The sequence below is a fragment of the Tyto alba genome, unplaced genomic scaffold, assembly GCF_018691265.1.
Source record: "Tyto alba isolate M040663 unplaced genomic scaffold, T.alba_DEE_v4.0 Super-Scaffold_14, whole genome shotgun sequence".
In the NCBI taxonomy this organism is placed as follows: domain Eukaryota; kingdom Metazoa; phylum Chordata; class Aves; order Strigiformes; family Tytonidae; genus Tyto; species Tyto alba.
The window spans coordinates 32,797,985-32,818,370 of record NW_024881276.1 but is presented as its reverse complement, the minus strand read 5'-3'; the positions used below and the strand labels follow the sequence as shown (position 1 = coordinate 32,818,370).

Sequence of the window (20,386 nt, the reverse complement as noted above, 5' to 3'; positions counted from 1 at the left end):
TTCATCTGCTTTTCATTGGTACACAACATTGTTTCCAATGTTGGACTCTGGGACATACTTACCCCAGCTCTTAAACTGGCATATCTGTAAGGAGAGAAATTTCATGTGGAACAATTCCACTTGGGCTAATTCAATATGTCACAGTTCATAATCTTCAACACGAGCACATTCCTAAAGGACGTGCACTGATGTAATGCAGTTAGGTTTTAACTAAATTTGAATGTCTGCATCTTGTCAGCTGTATGAATCAAAACTCCCCCAAACTCGTAAATATGAAAACAAGACCTCCTTAAAGTCTTTGCTTCGGTGAATACTTTAAAACAAAACAAACCCGAACTGTTATTTACCTGTACATCTGCATTTATATTAGAGCTCTTACATAAACTGACAGCATACTTGTAACTCACAGTGACGCTAGTACCACTTCTACAAACCTGGTGCAAATGAACGGATATATGTCACGTTCAGAAAGCACTTCCTCACATGTCATTTCTAATGAGACGTGTTGTAAATATGGGTTTATGTAGGGAACTGCAAAATACAAAGTGTTAGTAGCACAAATAAGGGTTTTAGAGAGGTAACACTTCAAAGGGCTTCCTGTACCTGTGATGAATGCAAATTCTAGAGAGTCAGAAAGGTAGTTAAGTCACTTGTGTATCATGTGTGTTTCACATACACGTAACTTATTGCACCAAGTAGGAGTACTTCCTATGATGTGAAAGGAGAGAATATAGCAGAAAATACCATGGGTATTTCCTCCATCCTCTGCCCAACTCAGAGGAAATTTCAAGCATGTGCTTAAATTTAATCACACTGAAATCTGTGCCTTACCACAAAGAGTTAAGCTCCACTGAATTTCATGCATATTGTTATTCTAAGGTGTTTTGCTGAATCAAGCATTATAAGATTGTAATGTTACATACTATTAGGTGTCGTAATTATAACATTATCAAGCTGCAAAACACAATTATGTGGTATTCAACGTTGAACTAATTCATTTGTATAGTACAAGTCAAATATTATTTCGAGAGCAACTCTGATGAGAACTTTATTGAAAGTGACCTGCCTACTGGAAGGTGTGAGAGTGGCTTTGTTGCTCGCATGCTTTGAAGATGATGATGAAAGAGTGATACGCTAGATCATTACTGCGAAATACTGGAAATGGGCCCAACCTGCAATGCTCAGATCCATATTGACAGAGAAATGTGATCAACCCCTCAGAATTAAGCTTTCTTCTCTTCTCCTGGTAAGCCTGTGAAATTATGCCACAGGGCTTCTTATCTGGAAACTTTTACAGTGCAGTATGTCTCTCTTGCAGGGTTAAACTGAGACTGAAAGAAAACCATGAAAACCAGTATTTTATAGTTCTTATTTTCTGTCTTTTAGAGACATCACCACTAGGGCGAGAGGAAGTAGCAACAGTAGTTTTTCAGACTTCAGAAATTTCTTATGTGTATGAAAATCTTGTTCAATGAGGTATAAAGACTCTTCCTTTTTCAAGTTTTCAGAAAATGAACATTTAAGGTAGTATGAAACAGCTGACCTAAGAAATTTTCTCTACAAGTTAGTAAGAGAATAACCATGCCATAGCCTTAGACAATACCCCGTTGCCTAAAAAACAAACTTGAGAAGAAATACATCTCTGAACTTAAGAATAGCTGCAATATTTAGAACTATACTAAAAAGACCATGCTTCTAATATATTTTTTAAAAAATCACAACTTTATCATTTTAATTTCTTTCCCATTTCTTGCTGCTTCTGCTCTTTCAGGCTATGTGGATTTCAGTGTTTCCCAAATCACATCATAAAAACAACCCGAGACGCCTGTAAGCAAGTGCATCTAATAATGTTTCAGTTAGATTTGCCTTGCAGAATATTTATCTTCAATTATAAAAAATCCAAAGATGCTTAACTTATATACAGAGCTACTCTCCTTTTGCCAGTAGATCATGTTATAAAGAGTCTTCTGGTAGTAAACAGTGTTCAAAGAGTAAGAAAGCTTGGAAGATCCAATTCAGGAAAACATTTATTGTCATATAATGATTAATTCCAGTATGACCTAGGTGTCTTTTTCATTAGGAATGGGCTTCAATGCAAATTTAGTTTTGTACATGGCTACGCAATTGCAGAAAGCTTTAAGCAAAGGCTTATGAGAATTTCCATACCACTTCCTCAAGGAAGAACCATGATAATTCTCTCCCATTTTTACATCTTGCTATGAAACTCAAGGTCTTAAAATTTTGTCTGATTTTGTAAGAAGGCTGCTATGACACTCTTTACCTTCAGTGAAAGAATATTATAATTACTACTGACCCTTAGCTACCTGACAGCTGTAAAAATTAGTTATTAACTAAAATTAAATATCAACATATGGCTATAGATGTGTGCACAGTTATAATTTTTTTAATATGTAACAGCCAGTCATCTGATTAATGACTGCATTTCCCTGCTCAGTTCAAAGCAGAGAGTATTAAAGGAAGTTTGTGGGATAAAGTCCAAAACCAGAAGCTTATGTTATCTCTGAAAAAGAGTTATTAAATAGAAATTATAGACCCTGCTCTTCCCTTTCACAACTCCAAGCCTTTTTGTCCATTTCTGTGGTCTCCTTCCCTTTCTCTCACGCCCCCTTCATTCTATTTGGTTAAATTAATAATACTGTCTCAGAAAAATAATTCATCATTCACAGCCTCAAAAGGTCTGGATAAAAATGCAGAGCCATTATGTTATGGCACTCTTTTGGGTAAAAACTCTGAATGAAACGTATTTTTTTGTACACTGAGTCTAATGATTTTAACATTAGGATCTCTCAGTTCTAGCATGTGGAAAGTTCCTCTCCAGATGAGATGATGGCAACATAACATCAAGGTAGATGAGGAAATATTGAAAAACTCCTGGGAAAAAAATTGAATTGAAATTCTATACTGTAATCAAGGACATACATTGTATGTCATCATCCTGATCCACATAAAGCACCGTGACAAATTCTGCATGTTTAAATTTAAATCCACATTTAAGTCCAAATTAACATATCATTAAGTGCTTCAAAATAGGCTGAAGAGTTTAAATTAAAACAAATAAACAGCTCCCCCCAATCATCACTGACATTTCTGCCAGATGAATCAGCATTCATCATTCCTCCTTAGTCTTCTATAAAGTAGAAAAAGCCAAGTACATTTCCATCTTAAATAAGTAGTATATAAGGCTTATAAGTGAAACTGTCCTGCAAAAAAGCATTTATATGAAAAACTGCTATGGAATTTTATTGTCTTATTTTCTGAAAATAATTATTTACTTTATTTATTGGCCTTATTTATTGATAAAAATTATTGGATTTATTTGCCAAACTTATAATACAGAGTAAAACTCAAAACCTGCAGTGGAACCTAAAACTACCACTTTTTAACATCTGAAAAAAAGTCAGTTACCCATCATTTTTTATAAACACTTCTAACGATCAGAGCATGAATCCCACAACAATTTTTGATGTGTACTGAACTCAGAGGCAGCTTGGGAATCACCAAATAATCCATAAAAATATGTAAGTCTGAACATTAATTTGTTGCACCCGATTCCCTTGATCAAAAGACAGCACTGTCAATTTGACTCACTTATAACAGTTTAAATGAGAATTCACCAAAACTGAACTTCTCCAGATAAAATATGTTTTGCCTATTTATTAACTGCAGTTTCAGCACTTGATAGGCCAAATGCATCCTGGGTTGTCTGAGTATTCTAAAGAGATGTCTTTATTAAATTTAACAAATATATTCATTAAGTGGGATATGACCTATTCTGATGATTTTTAGACCATTTTTCATATGCATGATCTAACAGAACGAAGAAGAGTAAAAGGACTGGAACCCTGCCTAGATAGCACTATTCAGGAAAATGCATTTTTCAATTAAATTGGGCATATGAGAATCACACAGCAGGAGAAAGCTGCACTGATGAAAAATTGCTTCATTTTTAATTCCACGTGCACGGGAACTGACTGTTAGGAGATTACTGCAACATTTCCATCAATACAGCCGTTCTGTAAAATCACATATCCTCAGTAATTCTTCTCCCTTTTTATCCAAACAGTAAGAGCTTGCCTAGCAAGAATACATCAGATACTCTTGGCTGTAATAAGTACCTGTGAATTTTCACTCTGCACATCTGAAGAGAAAGTTATGCTTGAGTAAAGCAAGACTTAGTACATCGTTGGCATTAAAGGCATATTTAGTCCTATCCCCTCAGGATACCTCCCCATAGTGATGCATTTCAAACTTCAGTGTTTGAATTACCCTGGATAACAATTCCAGAGAGTGCTCTGGGAATGATGACTGAGATGCTAGCTCTATAATATATAAAGGTCTACTATATATCTTCTGCAGGCAGTCTCTACTTGGTTCTCACTGGACACTTGCAATTTGCTGGAATATAAGAATTAAGATGATTAATTTGCTTCTTTCACAATCTAACACTCCCTATTAGGAATCTGATCTTAGAGTGAGTCACACAGAATGACACAACTGTGTTTCCAAACCAAGTAGCTGGGAAAAGAAAATCCATCATTCAACAGCAAGTATGAAGTGGAAGCTGTTGTTGGAGTGTCTGTGCTCCAGTGATTTTGGGCTGCTTCAGTACTTGTGAACACTGCATCATTAACCTGATTTAAGATGACAGGAAGATGACATATTCATGAATTAAATCACACATATATCCAGTGCATCAAGAAAATTTTCAGTAACTAAGTGTAATGACATTTCCTGAGTGGACAGTGTTTCACCAAGCCAGGGCCTCCCCATCCAAATGAAAGCTATGCATTCAGAAAGTCAAGCTCACCTAAGCTGATCTGCTCTCAGAGCATATCTGCAAGCTGGGCAACTGCAAGATGTTTTCAGACTTTTATTATCCATCCAATAAAAGAATGACGTCTTTAATTTGGCACACGATGAACTAACTTATTAGTTCCTTAAAGTATAATGGTAGAAGCAATTACCAGGGAATACAAATGAGAAAGGCTGAGAGAAGCCATCATCCCGGTTCATAAAACAGTAAAATCTGACTTTAAAAAAAATTTTAGTATCACCACATGCTTCCTCTGTATTGTCTCAAGAACGAGTGCTCCAGCTGTTCTTTTCCCTTACAGTGAAGACACAACAGAGCAGGAAGTCTACTCCAATAGATGTTTATGAAAAAATCTGTAACTATGAAGTAATCCTGACCTACTATGCTTTTTAAAAGCAATCATATCCAGCATACTGATTTAAAATAATACACACTCCTACAGAGTGAACATTTTCATACAATGTAGTCCCTCTACTAGCAGAAACAATGCTCTCCAAGACAGAATTTCTCAGCCTGTTGTCTCCACACCACCACAAAATGCCATGTGAAATGACTGGAGAGTTAGAAGGAAATCCTCATCAAATCCATACATTTCCATGTATTATATGAAACAAGAGAAAATAGTAAAGAACACAACCAACCACCGGACAATTATTCAAAGTTTAGTGCTTTTTTTCTTAATTGCAAGATGAAGATCCATTGTGCACAAGGTCACGTGTAGACTCCTCCAGAGGGATATTTAAAAAAACCTGTGAAATGGACATGGTACCAGCTTCAACCTGCTGGCACTGTGAGTCCAGAGTGGTCTCCTGATCATAAACTTCCTGTGGGACCTGTGGTGGGTATGATAAACTTGCTATTTAAAGAGAAGTCTCTACGAAAAAGTGTTTCAAACTAGAGTAACAGACAGGATACAGCATAGAGACTTCAAGAAGGATCATGCAAGACAGAGTGCTCTAGCCATCAGCTCCTGAGGAAAATCAAGGCAACACCTTTAAATCTCCCCTGCTAAAGGATAAATTATTTAGAATGAAAGATCTAAATACCCACTGAAATAGCAGATGCCCATAATATTGAAAAATTACTTTGTTTATAATCTGTGAGTCCATAACTATTATCAGAAGTTCCTGGTTTTCAGTTCTAACACTTGGCTCATGAGACCAGATTTCCTTACAGGCACAAGTGAAACAGAACAGTGTTTTTCAAACCAAAAGAAAAAGATTCTCTTAATAAACTTCCTAAGACCTTTTCATTCTGATTAAATTTCCGAAAAGCAGACGGAAAACAAGATGTCCCCTATCCTCCCCTGATGAAAAAGCTACCCCAATCCAAAGTCATCTGAAGCCATTTATCCTTTTCACAATATCTGTGAGATCTGGAGGAAGCTGGCTCTTTTACTGACTAAAGTTATGTTCACAATATTTATGAGATTAAAAGAGGGCTTGTGCACACAAAAATCAGGATTCATATCTTTTCTGAAGAACATTAGTGCCCATGACAAGACACAATAGACCATTTAGCTACAAAAGATGGGGAGGATACAGTATGCTACTAATGAAAGCATTTGAGAACATCAATGGCAGCGAAGTTCATTTATTTCTATTTTAATCATCTACTATTCTCTGCCTAATTTTCTATGACAGTTAAACAATTTGGACAGAAAATAAGAGATGTTTAGAAGAGGAAGATGATGGATCCATTTCCAGGATTTTTTTCCTTCTTTCCTAAGCTGAAGCAAAGGACATTTTACTAGCAGACAGAGCTGAATCTCCAACCTGCAGAAGTAACTGAGGTTCTTCAGCTCATCCAAGCTCCTTAATCATGTGCAGAATTTAGAGCCTCGGCTGGCAACCACCTTTGCCTATGAAACTATAACACACTAAGGGAGGACAGTTAGTTCCACAAGAAGTGCAAACGCCTGCACCTGGAATAGAACAACCCCATGCACCAGTATATGCTGGGGACTGATCAGCTGGAAAGCAGCTTGGCAGAAAAGAACCTGGGGGTCTTGGCGGACACCAAGTTGAACATGAGCCATAAATGTGCCCTTGCTGCAAAGAAAGCTAATGGTACCCTGGGCTGCATTAGGCAAAGCATTTCCAGCAGGTCAAGGGAGGCAATCCTTCCCCTCTACTGAGAACTGGTGAGTCCGCACTTGGAGCGCTGTGTCCAGTTCTGGGCTCCCCAGCACGAGAGAGACATGGACATACTGAAGAGTGCAACAAAGGCCCATGAAAATGGTGAAGGGACTGGAACATCTCTCCTGTGAGGAAAGGCTGGGAGAGCAGAGGCTGTTCAGCCTGGAGAAGGCGTAGCAGGATCTCATCAGTATACACAAATATCTAAAGGGAGGATGCAAAGAGGATGGAGTCAGGCTCTTTTCAGAGGTGCCCAGCGGCAGGACCAAAGGCAGTGGGCACAAAGTGAAACACAGGAGGTTCCCTCTGAACACCAGGGAACAATCTTACTGTGAGCGTGACTGAACACTGGCAACTGGCTCTGGGTGGCCCTGCTTGAGTAGAGGGCTTGGACCAGATGACCTCCAGAGGTCCCTTCCAACCCTGCAGTTCTGTGATGATTCCCCACATAAACAGAATGCATCACCTTGCTCCCACAAATAGCTCAATGGCATTAGCTCCCACAAATAACTAAATTCCCAGAATATATCACCTTGCTCCCACAAACAGCTCAATAGCATTTAAATCTTTATAAAAGTATTTTATAGAGGTAACAAAGTGGTGACTTAATAGAGACCGTAAACTTCTGATTATTAAAAAAGAACAACCTGAAGAGTGTGTGTGTGTGTGTGTATAAACTAGCCAAATGCTTTAAAAACCAGTGTCCTTGGGTCTTAATTGCTTATCAGGCAGTCCACCTGGGCCATATCATGTCAGTATTTAAGCACAGAAAATAGATCTAAATGCTGCTGTGTAAAGCTTAACACAGAATTAATTTGCTTTTGTGGGAGAACTCTCTGCTATTTTTAACCACTGACCCAGCAAAGTATTTTCTGCTATAGTTCTAACAAATCATCTGTTCCACTGTATGCTATAGGGCTTCACCAGAGAAGATTAAAGGTAAATAACCACTTCAATGAAAATTCAAATTTTTCTTTGGAAAGCTAAGGTTATTGGATATGCACAAATATGTCAAGTCAATTATGGGGAGTATGCACAGGCATAGTTAGTGCTGGAAGTCACTCCAGGGTACCTGTGCAAATACACATTCTCTGAAGGCTGCTTCCACTGCTTACTCCTGTTGCATTATCCTTATGGGCAAAAACGGCAGAGCAAAATGGAAGGTACAGTAAGCCTGTACGATACAATACAGACACACCAAATGGCCTCTTGAAAACTAGAAGGTAGGTTTTACAGTACCTTAGGGAAGACCTGCACCTAATTGTACTACTTCCAGAAAATACATTTAAGGTTTACTGAGAAATTTCTGTATGGTGTAGATATACGCATCAAAACTGAATGGAAGAATTACTGCCATGGAAAAATGTGCTGGTTTTAAAAAGATGAGGGTGGAAATTCAATACTTACAATTTGGCAAAGATGACATTCCCTTGTGTCTAAAATTGAAGATGCTCCCTCTCAAGTACTAGCCAAGTGCCTGGGGCAATTTAGAAATGACAATTCCATTGACCTCCAGAATGGCAGAAAGTACAAAACTTAACAGGAATTGTCCAACCCTCTTCAGCTACAGATTTTTAAAACTACTGCAGCTGCACACTGGATTTGTGGCTGTTTATTTTACCCTGGGTGAAAAGTTCAACTTCATTTGACTAATTTAAAAAAAGAAAAAGAAATACTAACTGGAAAGTGTGGATAACCAAAACCAGAGAGGAACTGCTTTTCTTCAGAAAGAACACCTCTAGTATCCCAGTGCTCAGCATGCTTCTTTGCACCTCCATCTACTGCTAGAAAGTGCCTGTATTTAACAACCAAGTGGGCCTCTCCAGTGCCTGTTCTCAAGAAAGAGTCCATGCTTACATTAGCAAGTCATAAAGTGGAACAACAAAGTAAATAGGAATGACTGAGACATTTGTTACCAAAGCATGCTCCTATGTGAGCTAAAATGCTACTGTAGGCAAGAGGATTCATATTGACTGGATTAAGCAGGTTTGTCAACTGGTACAAAACCCAACTGTCCTGAGGATTATCACTATGGATGACAATTCCTCATCCTTCTCTCTGCCAGTTCACTGAACTTTGTCTGACCCAGTGCACAGAAATCCTAGAGTGCTTATTCATTCACCCATGCTTCAACATCCCTGTTTTCCTTCACCAGAAAAAAAAAAAAACCAAAACCACATTACAACCACTCTGATACATGACATTAATTGCATCAAGCAACTGCTACTGGTACTTTTGCCTCTAGTCTTCCCATGAAGCAGACTAGAACTGCCCCCTCCATGACGAAGACGCAGTTTCAAGTATTTTCTACCATAATGTACTGAAATTGAGTCAAAGTTAATTACGATTCACACTTGATAGGTACTATACGATTGTGTAAGATTCCATTCCAATTTTGTTGGTAACCTTACAACATCCTTTTAACAAGCTATTGACATATTTAATGTGTGTCAACTTCTCTTTACTATTCTGATACCTCAATACAGCAACACAACTTCAATTAAAGGTGCAGAAATCCTAAGCATTGCTTTATGATTTTAAGTATTCTTTTGAAGGTTGAGTTCTTCCCTTCAGCTAAATCTTAAGACAGAAAGTACAAAGAAGAGTCAAGAAAAACAAGACACTGAGAAGTGCCACTGCAGTCTGAAAGACATTACTAATCATATATTCAAAACATAACATTTTAAGGGAGACGATGAAGAAAACAATCACAAAAGAAATGGCACCAAACAGGACAGACACAAAATTTGCTTTTGCAAAGCCCACAAAGGGTGTGTTTTGTTTTTGCAATATAAATCACCATACCACAATGGTTGTTGTTTTTGGACTGTCAGCTGGCAACAAGCAGCTAATGCCCTCAAAACTTCTTAAGAAGGATACCACAGAATGAATGGAAAACAGCATCCTAATTCAACTCATGGCAAGAAATGCATCAAGGCTGTGGTTTGACTATAGGTCAAAATTAGCAGCTAGAAACAAGAAATCAACAATTACTCTTATAAATGTTGAAAGATAAAATCAGCTGAGGTAGCACTAACTTTGCCCTCCACAGATGCAGACTGACAAGTATAGGGATCTAATGGTTAAAGAGCACGGGCTAAACGGAAGCAAGTCTTCAGACATCCTTAGTCCACAGCTTGTCCTGTATTTACAGCTTTTTCTAAAAATACTTAAAAAAATCTTTGCAGGAAGTTGTGAACCAAATGTCAAGAGGCAAATCTATCTTGCTCAAATTTTGTCATGCCAGGCTGGAACACACAAATATTTGAAATAGCACATGACCCACAGCACACTGTATGCATTTGAACACAGTGATCGGGGATCTGCTTGCGTTTGTCCTCTTTCCCAGCTATCTAATGTGACTGTGGCATCCAGAACATGCTGCAGAAGAACAGGACAGGCACAACAGAACAGAATAATAAAATTACAACAGCTTGATTTTATTTGTCAAGGGACAGATGAAATCATATTCTCTTACTTATTGCTCATAACTGAATGTTTCAGAGCTTAGTTATGGTACTGCTGTGGTAGGCGGTGCTGAATATTTAATCAGTGGTGGGCTAGAAAACATGGAGCTGAGGACATCAGTTTGGAAACAGAGCAGCAAAAACAGAATTAAAAATTCTGCTCACTGCCTGCCCATTTGACTGATACACAAAGCTCTGACGTAGCTTCTGATTCAGAAGCTGTGCCACTCCCAGCAATAAACTGCCTTTTTCATACATGGATAAGCAGTCTAATCAAATAAGGATTTAAAGCAGGATGTAATCAAAGGAATGCTGATTTCTCTTAAAGCCTGCCATTGCTAGCTCTGAGATTTTGTACATATTAAACAGAATATGAGATTTATCAGAGGGAAAATGTGAGTACAAGTACCAAGGTGACCAAATAATCTGCTCACCTACAGTGTGCAAATACCTCTTCTCAGATTTTTTGTGCCACTCTCCTACTCATGGGGAATATGCCCGCCCATGAGAGACACCAGTTAACTTCAAGAACTACACCAGTTGCCAAGTGACCTGGTTTGCAGCACATTTGCATCACTGCCCCTTAAGAAATCATTTGCAGCCAGAATGCCAAATGGTCTTCTACACAAATGACCTGCTTATGCTTTCCAAGCTTTGTCATAACAGTCATGGTCAGACAGACCTCTTTCTGCAACTCACACACTGGTCCTTTTTCCCTTGCCCCAAAATGAACAAAAGACAGCCAGCAGTATTCTTCCTTACACATCTGGAATTTGCTGCTACAATACGTGCCTGTCACCCTAACGGGGTGTTTGCACATTACACACTGGCCAAATACTTTGCAAAAAAATCCTCACTTCATGTAAGTGCTGCTTTCTACCCTCTGGAGCGCTGTGAGTCTTCCTATGTATCTACATACTCAAATAAAGACATCTTCTGCTTAAGCCAATGGACATCAACTGGTGATGAAAACCTGCAGATAAGGACTACAGCTCTTAAATTTTACCCTAACTTCCTGCCACCATCTCTGCTGGAGTTCTGAGAATAATGGGAAATTTTAAAAGGTTGCTTTTAGCATAGAAGCTGGGTTTCGTATTTTGTATTCCATACATTAAAACTATGGCTGTAAACTTGTCTTTTGAGATAGGAACTTCAAACCTGTCCTGTATTTTAAAGGAACTTCAAATGTACAGCTGCTGGATTGTGATTCATCTGATCACCAAGCACTAATTAAAAAATCTTCACAATGTTGAAAAAAAAAACCATTCTCTATGCAGCTCCTACGAACCAGGAATAACTTTAAATTCAATTTCATATAATTCAACTTCATTGCTCAGCATAAAGATTTCAAAAGTAATAGGCAGAAAGTACAAGTGTGCACCTTATCTTCTAGTACATATACTTTCCAATGCCAGAACACCACCACCATCTCACGGATGAACCTTTTGACTGTCAGGAAGATATTAGGGAAATCTTAATGTATTTCTAGCTTAGTTTCTAAAAAAAGTAATTAAATCCCAAGACCCGAGATTCAAATTTGTCAATAGCTAATAATGGAGAAACAGTGCAAAATAGGACATAATATTTCTAGCACCATGAAAATCTAGTAAAAAACAGCACCTTATTAGATATGAGGAATTAAACCCATGGTACAAATCCACAGGAAACTAAATATGATTTATTTTGCTGCTTACAGAACTACTTGTTCAATTTAGGGAAAAACTACCTTTGTCAGAGCTGTGTCTTCTAAAGTAAAGATTATTCATTCCTCAAGGTGAAAACTGTTCACAAAGAACTCTGCAGTCAAGTGTGGAACTACAAACTGAAAGCATAATGAACAAAAAGCCTGAACTAAAACATTAGCCTTCTAACTTGCATCACAGGCTAGGAGAAGAACTATTTTCAACTATGCTTCCTTACATGTAATTTATTATTTAGACACTGTGTGTGTGTGATTACCTAGGTTATTTTTCAACTTTTCCATTGACTCACACTTTCCAAGGCAATGATTCTAACAAAAGGTATTTAATGAAACATTTGTCTTTTTAATGAGAGTTGTAATATTTCTTGGGAATGTTACAAAGTGCAATTTTATTAGCAATTTACTTCTCCACAGATCCTGCAGTTGTAATAGATTTCCTTTTCCATGGGTTTAGGGAGAGTACAGAGATTAAGAAATTCACTAATTTCAGGACAGAATTTGAAACAGACTGATCAGTGCTCAATGCTAGAAGGAGACTGTCTCCTTTAATAGATGGGAATGACCTCAACAAGCTTTAATTAGAACCAATATGTAAAACCAAGTATACAGCCAACATTACTAACAAGAAGAATGCTGATACTGAAAGTGAATAGGCTTTCTTCTCATTACTAAAAACTATTTTCCATAGTACAGCCCAGGCCTGGAAGTGCTTTCTTTAATTTTTGCTGCCTGGTAACTCCCTGTATGAGAACTTATGTTTCATTGTTTTAAACTTTGCAATGTTTTGCAGTCTTTAGTATGCCCAGAACCACAAAAAAATCAAGGTATGGAAAAAGTACTCAGGAGACTGTGATACACTTTTTCTTTGAGATATCTTAGCTTCTCTCATTTTATTAGGAAATAATATCTTATCAATTTTAGGCTCTTTTCTCCCCTAAAAAATTAATAGTATGTTTGAGATTGGGAGTCAGATTTCTGTAAACCACTTAGCAGTTAATAGACTTGTGCTTCCATGTCACTTCAAAGCCTCTGAAATTCCCACTCCATTTCAGTATTTAGGAGGGAGAAGAAAATGTGAAAGAATGTCCTCACCAAAAAGCATTAATGTTACCATGAACAGAAGAAACTGAAACTTCAAGCAAAAACCCAAGGGAATGACTGAGTCGCAGAGAGAAAATAAACTGAGCACCTTGAAGACATAACGGTATTGGCATCTCCTTTGCTACAGAAATTATATGCTTTCATATGATCAATAAGGTGTTTGTTTTTTTCCCCCCAAACAGCTCTCTACAACTACAGACTGACACTGTTGATTATGCCTTATAATTGTGAAGCACAGAAACACATGGTAAAGGAGAATTACTAATTCAGCTATCTTTCTGCTTCTTCCCAACCCCTTCCCCAACGTCCTGAACTCATTCCCAGCCCTTTCAAGCTACCTCACGAGTAGAAGCACATCTCCTTCCTAACCTGTGCTTTGGGCAAATGAATTCACCACTACTCCCTGTCCATCCTCTCCATGTCCTAAATGCATCTTAATTCTTACTGCAATGGCACGCTTCCCTCCCTTGTGTTTTAAAGAAATCAATAATTTATTTAGTCAGCTGAAGCTGGTTATTTGTGAAACTAATCCATTAACTGCCATTTGGCAGAGTATTACATCTTGCAGAAAAAGCTGCTCCAAAGACAATGACCGTTCCTTCTCTGGCCTTTGCATTCAATCATGTATTACTTTTCTTAAAGAAGCACATTAGCAACATCATGTCTGGAGCTGTTGGTATATCTGAGATGAATATAGACTAAGTGAAGTTGCCTTGCTGCAACAGCAGCACACAGCAGAGTCCAAGTGCTGTGACAGGGAGATCTCTGTTGCAGCAATGCCATGGCCAAGAGCAGGAACGTGAACGGGAGGGAAGACTATTCTCCCTCACAGCCATCTGCTGTGACAGCACTCAAAGAAGCAGCAACTGTTGCTACCTGACTGGTCCACAGCCCAGCCTGTGCGCTGGAAAAAATGGGAGGAGAGGAGATATCCATCTGACCAATTAACCAAGAACTAAATGCATGGCCAGTAAGATACTGCCAAGTTTCACACAGCAGCTGCCAGTTGATACTTACACTTTTCTCAGATGCTTGGGTCTGCAACTAATTTCTTAGCTGGAGGATTTCCAAAATGTCTACATCAGATAATGTAAATACTTACCACGTAAATTAAATATCCAAACCCAGGAAGGATTTGCTAAATCTCATTGTCAATAGCTGTGTCCCTATAGTACGGAGGCTCCAAATGTAAATTAACATATCTCAGGGAAGACATTTACAATAACATGGTGATCCCACTGTATAGGTTATACAGGGTTTGTCTTCCAAGTATTCATTATAATCTAATTTATATTTTAAGAACATTGGCAAGTTTACTCTATTTTTCAACTGGGACAGTATATAAGTGGGAGAAGTAAGATGCTGTATTTTAGCTTTTGGTGGTAATTTCTCATCACATAAACATTTGACATTTTCTATATTAATAGATTGCATACCAACTTCATCCTGGATTTCCTCTGCCACAGCAGGCACATTGTAGAGGAAGGAGAGAGACTGGTTCATGCGTTCATATATCACACGTAGATGTGTCATAACCTATGGAAATAAAAGTATTTTAAGTAGGGCAATACTACTGTAAATTTGACATTATCCAAATTTTATAGATTATAGAGAGCAAGACAGTCTTCACTTGTGCTAGGTATAAGATTTCAGTATGCTCTGTGTACCGAAACTGTCAAATCCATTGCAAAATTCACCCCCTCTCCCACAGCTGCTACAAAAATAGTGTTCTAGATGCTCTTCCATAGCAACTACCTGAAATCCCACGGGAATGCAGTAATTTAAAGTAGGGGTTTACATTTGCTGTGGGGCAGAGCATGTGCACAAGCAGCTACTGTGGCAGAAATCCACAGCCTCATTTACCTTTCAACAACATTTACATTTGCCCATACCCCTAAGTTTTCACATAACATGCAAACCAAGTGAGGCACAACGATTGCTGCATCAAAATATTTCAGCTGTTTCAATTTTTTTCTTTATCCTAATATTGCAAAAAGAAACAGCGCTCCCTGAAAAAAGCTTCAATTTTCTTGGTAAAAACATTTATAAACGTTTTCAGTTGAGAACAAAAATACTTCCACCCAGAAGCATTACTGCACTGTCTCATGTGATTACAACTTTGTTGCCTCAAGTCCCCACATGCTGCTATGGGCTGAGTCACAACATCCCATGATATATGCTCCCCCAGGGTACTCTCTACAAGTATCACCTCTCTTCAGTAGAAAGGGAAATTGAGGTGCATCGTAGAAGACTGACAGGGCAATTAAGTCTAAAAAGGAAAATGAGTTGCAGATAGCAATTTTAATGAAACAGTGGTATGATTTCTTTGAATCCAAATATAGTATTTAAGTTTTTGAACAAAATATTTTGTTTTCCATTTTCCACTGAAAAAAATTTTCACTAACTGATTCTCCAGCCTACATTCCCCCAACCTTCTGACCAATTCAAGAAGCAAAGATACTACAGAAATATTCATTCCTATGACGATATACTAAGCAACACACTGCATTTCTTGTATTTAAATGTCAGTTTCCGTTCTTTACCTGTGCTGCCACATTATCTGTAGTCTGTAAAATTTCACTGTTTTTTTCTATTAAATAATCCAGTGTTTTAGGAACTAAAAAGTCATGTTAGATGAAGAAGCACACGCTTTAATGTTTAAGACAACCATCACCGCAGAAGACTATTAGAAGTGTGCAATTGTAAATCTAGCAATTTTAAGACAGCATGATCTCCATGTACAAGTCTGTCTGGAATAGATGTTTGAGAAGTCTAACAAAAAATGTGCCATTCAGGGAGGTATATGGTTTTGATCTGGCTTTTACTGATGCCAGTCAGTTCAAAAACTGTGGCTGGAACAGTGCTTCCCGTTGCATCCTGCAGAGGGAACAGCAGCAGATTCTGCAGATCACAGCACACTTTTTTTACAGTTTGTCCATTGTGCCTACTATTTTAATTGCTGTTTTGAAAGCCAGCTACACTTTTTTTTTTGTTTGTTTTGTTTTCTTAACCTCCATGATTTACAAAGGCAACATAAAAGCTGTTCCAAAACATACATACTGAGGACTGCAGTAACATTTAGCAGTTAAAATGCCATGAACTACAGTGCTTATTTTAAAAGAACAAGTTAAACTTCAGTGCCTCGCAGTAATCACATTTATAAACACTACAAGTACCTCTGCAATGACTATAGAAAGGCTGATTGCAGTCAGATGGCTACACCACTTCTGGTTCTGCCACTTCAGCTGAGGGAAGCATAACCATGTGTGGTTCCTAATCTATTACTGACATCTTTCTAGGGGTGTTATTTACCAAAGCACTAATAAATGCTCTGGGCATTAATGCTCTGGAGGGCTCCTCAGGAAACACCCACAACTGACTCACTGTCTGGATAGACAGAAAACCTGTTTTTTGGTTCTTCTCAGAAGACAAATTATACCCATCCTACTCCTACATCACTTCGCCTTAATCTTCTGCTGGAAAGCAGATTATTTTTCATTGCATGTAGAGCTGTCCACAGAAAGGAGTCAGGCATTTTTTAAAAAAATAGGTTCATAATGGTTATGAATAAACAGGACCCCATGAATCTTCAGTGGGGATTACCTGAGATCTGATTTGGGCAGCTTTCTTTGGGTCTACCATGCGGACATGTTCAAAGTGTTTAAGAGTATGTTGTCTGTCTTTCTGCTCAGCACGCACGTACTTCTTCAGCATGTTGAATACGTGACGAGGCTACATGGAAGAAATAGGGAAAAAAAAAAAGTCAGTTTAGAACAACACATATTTTAGTTCCTTACACTGGAGATGTATCCTAAACCAAAAGCACTTGTCCAGCCAGTGCTTGAAGCTATCTTCTGAAGGCAGGTCTGTCTACTTATAAGGAATATCCACTCACTCAATCCATTTGGCAGGATGGGCCATTAAATAGCAGATGCAGGTAGTAGATAAGGTCCTTAAGGAGAGCATTTAGACTATCTCCCTAACCTTAAGTGGAAGTTTGGTTGTTGCATTTTCTTGTCTAACTGCTATATTCTTGTCCTAACAAGACAAGAAGTGCTACTTTAGCATGCTAGTTATCGGACACCCAACATCAGTTTATTTTGGGCTTTGGAATTCCATTCTCTTCATCTACTTCTCTCACCCAATTCAGGAAGCCCCCATGATCCAAGCTCCTAGTTTTGCAACCCTCACCACCACCAGGCAAATCCTGCCCAGAAGATCCTGAAACCAAGACTCCATTGGAAGCATTTCAAAGATTCTCCATATATACTCAACTACGCTGAATACTCAACTGGTATCAACATCAGTCAAATTACAGTTAAACTTTAGCAACAAAAAAGATTACAGCTGATAAGTTTTATCAACAGTAAACTGAATGTACACATTCAGATTCATATCAGAAAGTAAACCTATTAAATATATGCCTTGAGGCGTATAATTGAACACAGACAAGGGAAAGGTCTGTAGCTGAAGAGAATGTGAAAATATACAGACTGATGACAGAGCAGTGAAGACTAATAAATGTGTATTTCTGTGTACTTTTCTACTAGGTACAATAATACAGTGTCAAATTAGGGAAGTGTTCTCTAGCATTCTGCTAAGACATTTGTTTTTAACTCAGTGTTTACAGTGGATTCTGGAAATCCAACCCCCCCACACACAGCCCAACTCAGCTTGTGCTGTTGTGCTTGTGCATCCTGCCCGAAGCTGCAGGACAGTGAAAAGCATGAAGCTGAGGCAGGTGAGAAGAAAGGGGAAGGTGACCTTACTGAGCAGTAGATTAAAGAATGAGCAGAAGTGGTGAACAGCTGGTCTGGGCACTGGCAGTCATACAGGGAAGAGGGTGGGGAAGTGACAAAATAAGCGTCAGCGGCTCTGTGCAGAGCTTTCCGAAGCAGGAAGAACTGTGGGCGAAGTTGAAGTTTTAAGAAGACTTAGATTCATGGACAAATATAGAGCCTAAAGTAATTTAACATTTACACAAGAGATGAATACTAAGCTACAGAACTCAAAAGATTTAAGAATCTCTTCAGCTTAAGAGAAGTAACATTTTTTAAAATGTCTGAGGAAAGTAAACCAAAGGTTATTTGAAGATTTGTCAGACAGAAATAGAGAGATGTGAAGCCATTCCCTGCCAGAGGATTAGACATAGCAGCTTCATGACTGAAAATTCATTCATGAAGAAAATAACCCCAAGCGCCCTGGGATTGTGGACAAATGCTGTAAAGTAAGTAATCCTCTCAACATTGTGGTAGTGGCCAAACAACTAGAAATGCCAACTGCAAGGCTTTATAGGAACTAAGGCTAGAAGACCAGAAAGTTGAACAACAACAAGAACATTTCAAAGAAAGAAAATGTCATTATCGTTCCTGACAATTCAGCTTTCCTCACCCCCAAGACACATCAAGATAGTAGGTTAGGGCAGACTAGAGAGAAAAGGATTCATTTCTATTTCTTTGGGAGATAATTTAAGTGTCATGTCCAACACCAGAAGGGTATAGTTTTTGTTTTCCCTTAGTGTGTTTGTATTCACTGCAATACGTCAAAGAAACTTTTACATCAAGAGTGACAAGTAGACTTGTTAATAGGATAACAATCTTGAAAATACCTGTCAAATACCATTAATAGTAGTAGTCACTTGGGTAAATTGATAGTCCACCTTCAGTGCCTTTTCTAACACTGAGAAATCTCCCAAACTTACCACTATAAAGGAGAAATGGATATGCACGCCTCTAGCATGTCTGGCCAAGAAATCTCCCTGTGATGACAGCAGAAAACTGTAATTCAAGTTTAAGACAATGCAGAAAAAATATTAAATGCAAAGTGTATCCTTACAGGGGCAGAGACTTTCCTTTTTCTCAAGCAGAAAAACACCCCACTAGAAACTCGCTGTATGTAGATATACAAGCCTAGAGAGTTTCAATGTTTTGCTTTTAAAACTAGACATATGCCTCTTTTAACCCTGGATGGTAACTACTGATCTAGAGATCTCACAAAGCCTAAAGGCTTGTGACATTAACAAGAAGTGATACAAAGCTAAGAAGTCCTCATGAAGTATTCAGTCACCTCACACAGATGCACAAGGCTTTCACAGTCAGCAAGGCACTGCACTACACACAAGTTCTTAGGGTAGATGCAGGCTCCTACAGAAATTACAGGATTCCCTGAACATAATATTGAGATAACCTGAGATATATATGTACTCAGGCTCCCCTGAAGTGGAAGCTGAAATGTATTAGAAGTCTTAGCATATAGACTTCTTATCACCAAAAATTTCTTTATTGTGACCATTAAGAAACATGCCCTGCCTCAACCATTGAAGGGCATTTGCACACTGATCCAAATCTCAAAAAGGTGTCGGAATCCGCTGAACATCTGATGTACACTAAACCAGCTCTGCTTTCTTGTTGCATTCCGTCCCAGTCACACTGGATCCGGTCTGATCTCCAACCTTCCCAACAAATTTGCAATGCTACTGCTGCATGGCTTCAGGGCTATGGATGAAGGCAAAACTGACTGGGCCTTGTATACCTGAGTGTACCATAAAGGAGGACCAAGTTCTAAAGTTGAATGTAACTTAGTAAAAAAACATAAAAATAAATAGATTGATCACTTTCTCCTCAATGCCTAGGACTGTAGACCTACTGCTTACAGAGTTTTAACAAATTTCTGGACCAGCAAAAGTACCTCACCCCAAGTCCTACCTCTGTATTGTATTTCATATACATTTTCTTTTAAATGTCATTACTGAGTGAACTGGTGCTGCTTAAAAGTCCCATCCATGGAGGCACTTTTTGCAGAGATTCTTTCAGCAGGATTTGCCCCCAAATCTAGTACACCCCAAATGATGTGAATTCTTGTGATGGCAGAGCAGAGGGGCCACAACAAAGAGGTGAGGAAAGGATCCACAGGCTGAGGAGATGCAGTCAGACCCTGTGTCTGAAGCTATTATATCAACGGCCGCCTGTTACTTCGACCCTAGGCAGGAACCTTCAGATTAAATTATAAATGAAAGTGGTGCTATTATCAGCTAAATTAAGCTCCTGAGGCCTCAGCTCTGACACTGTCTCTGGCAGAAGGACAAATGCCTGACACAACCTAGGGCCAGCTTGGCACCTCTTGGCTCTTCATAAATAATGTACCA

At 38.5% G+C, this 20,386-nt stretch overlaps 1 protein-coding gene across 5 annotated transcripts in view; it reads right to left on the bottom strand.

Annotated features, from left to right (window-relative positions):
* Positions 1-20,386, bottom strand: part of LOC104363994 (amyloid beta precursor protein) — a 220,877-nt gene that overhangs the window by 33,290 nt on the left and 167,201 nt on the right. For all 5 annotated transcript variants that reach the window (XM_042789042.1, XM_042789041.1, XM_042789044.1 and 2 more), the window contains 2 exons: positions 16,846-16,974; positions 14,679-14,778 (listed from right to left, as the gene is read on the bottom strand). In XM_042789042.1, the coding sequence (XP_042644976.1) occupies positions 14,679-14,778; positions 16,846-16,974 (229 nt within the window). The remainder of the gene's footprint in view (positions 1-14,678; positions 14,779-16,845; positions 16,975-20,386) is intronic.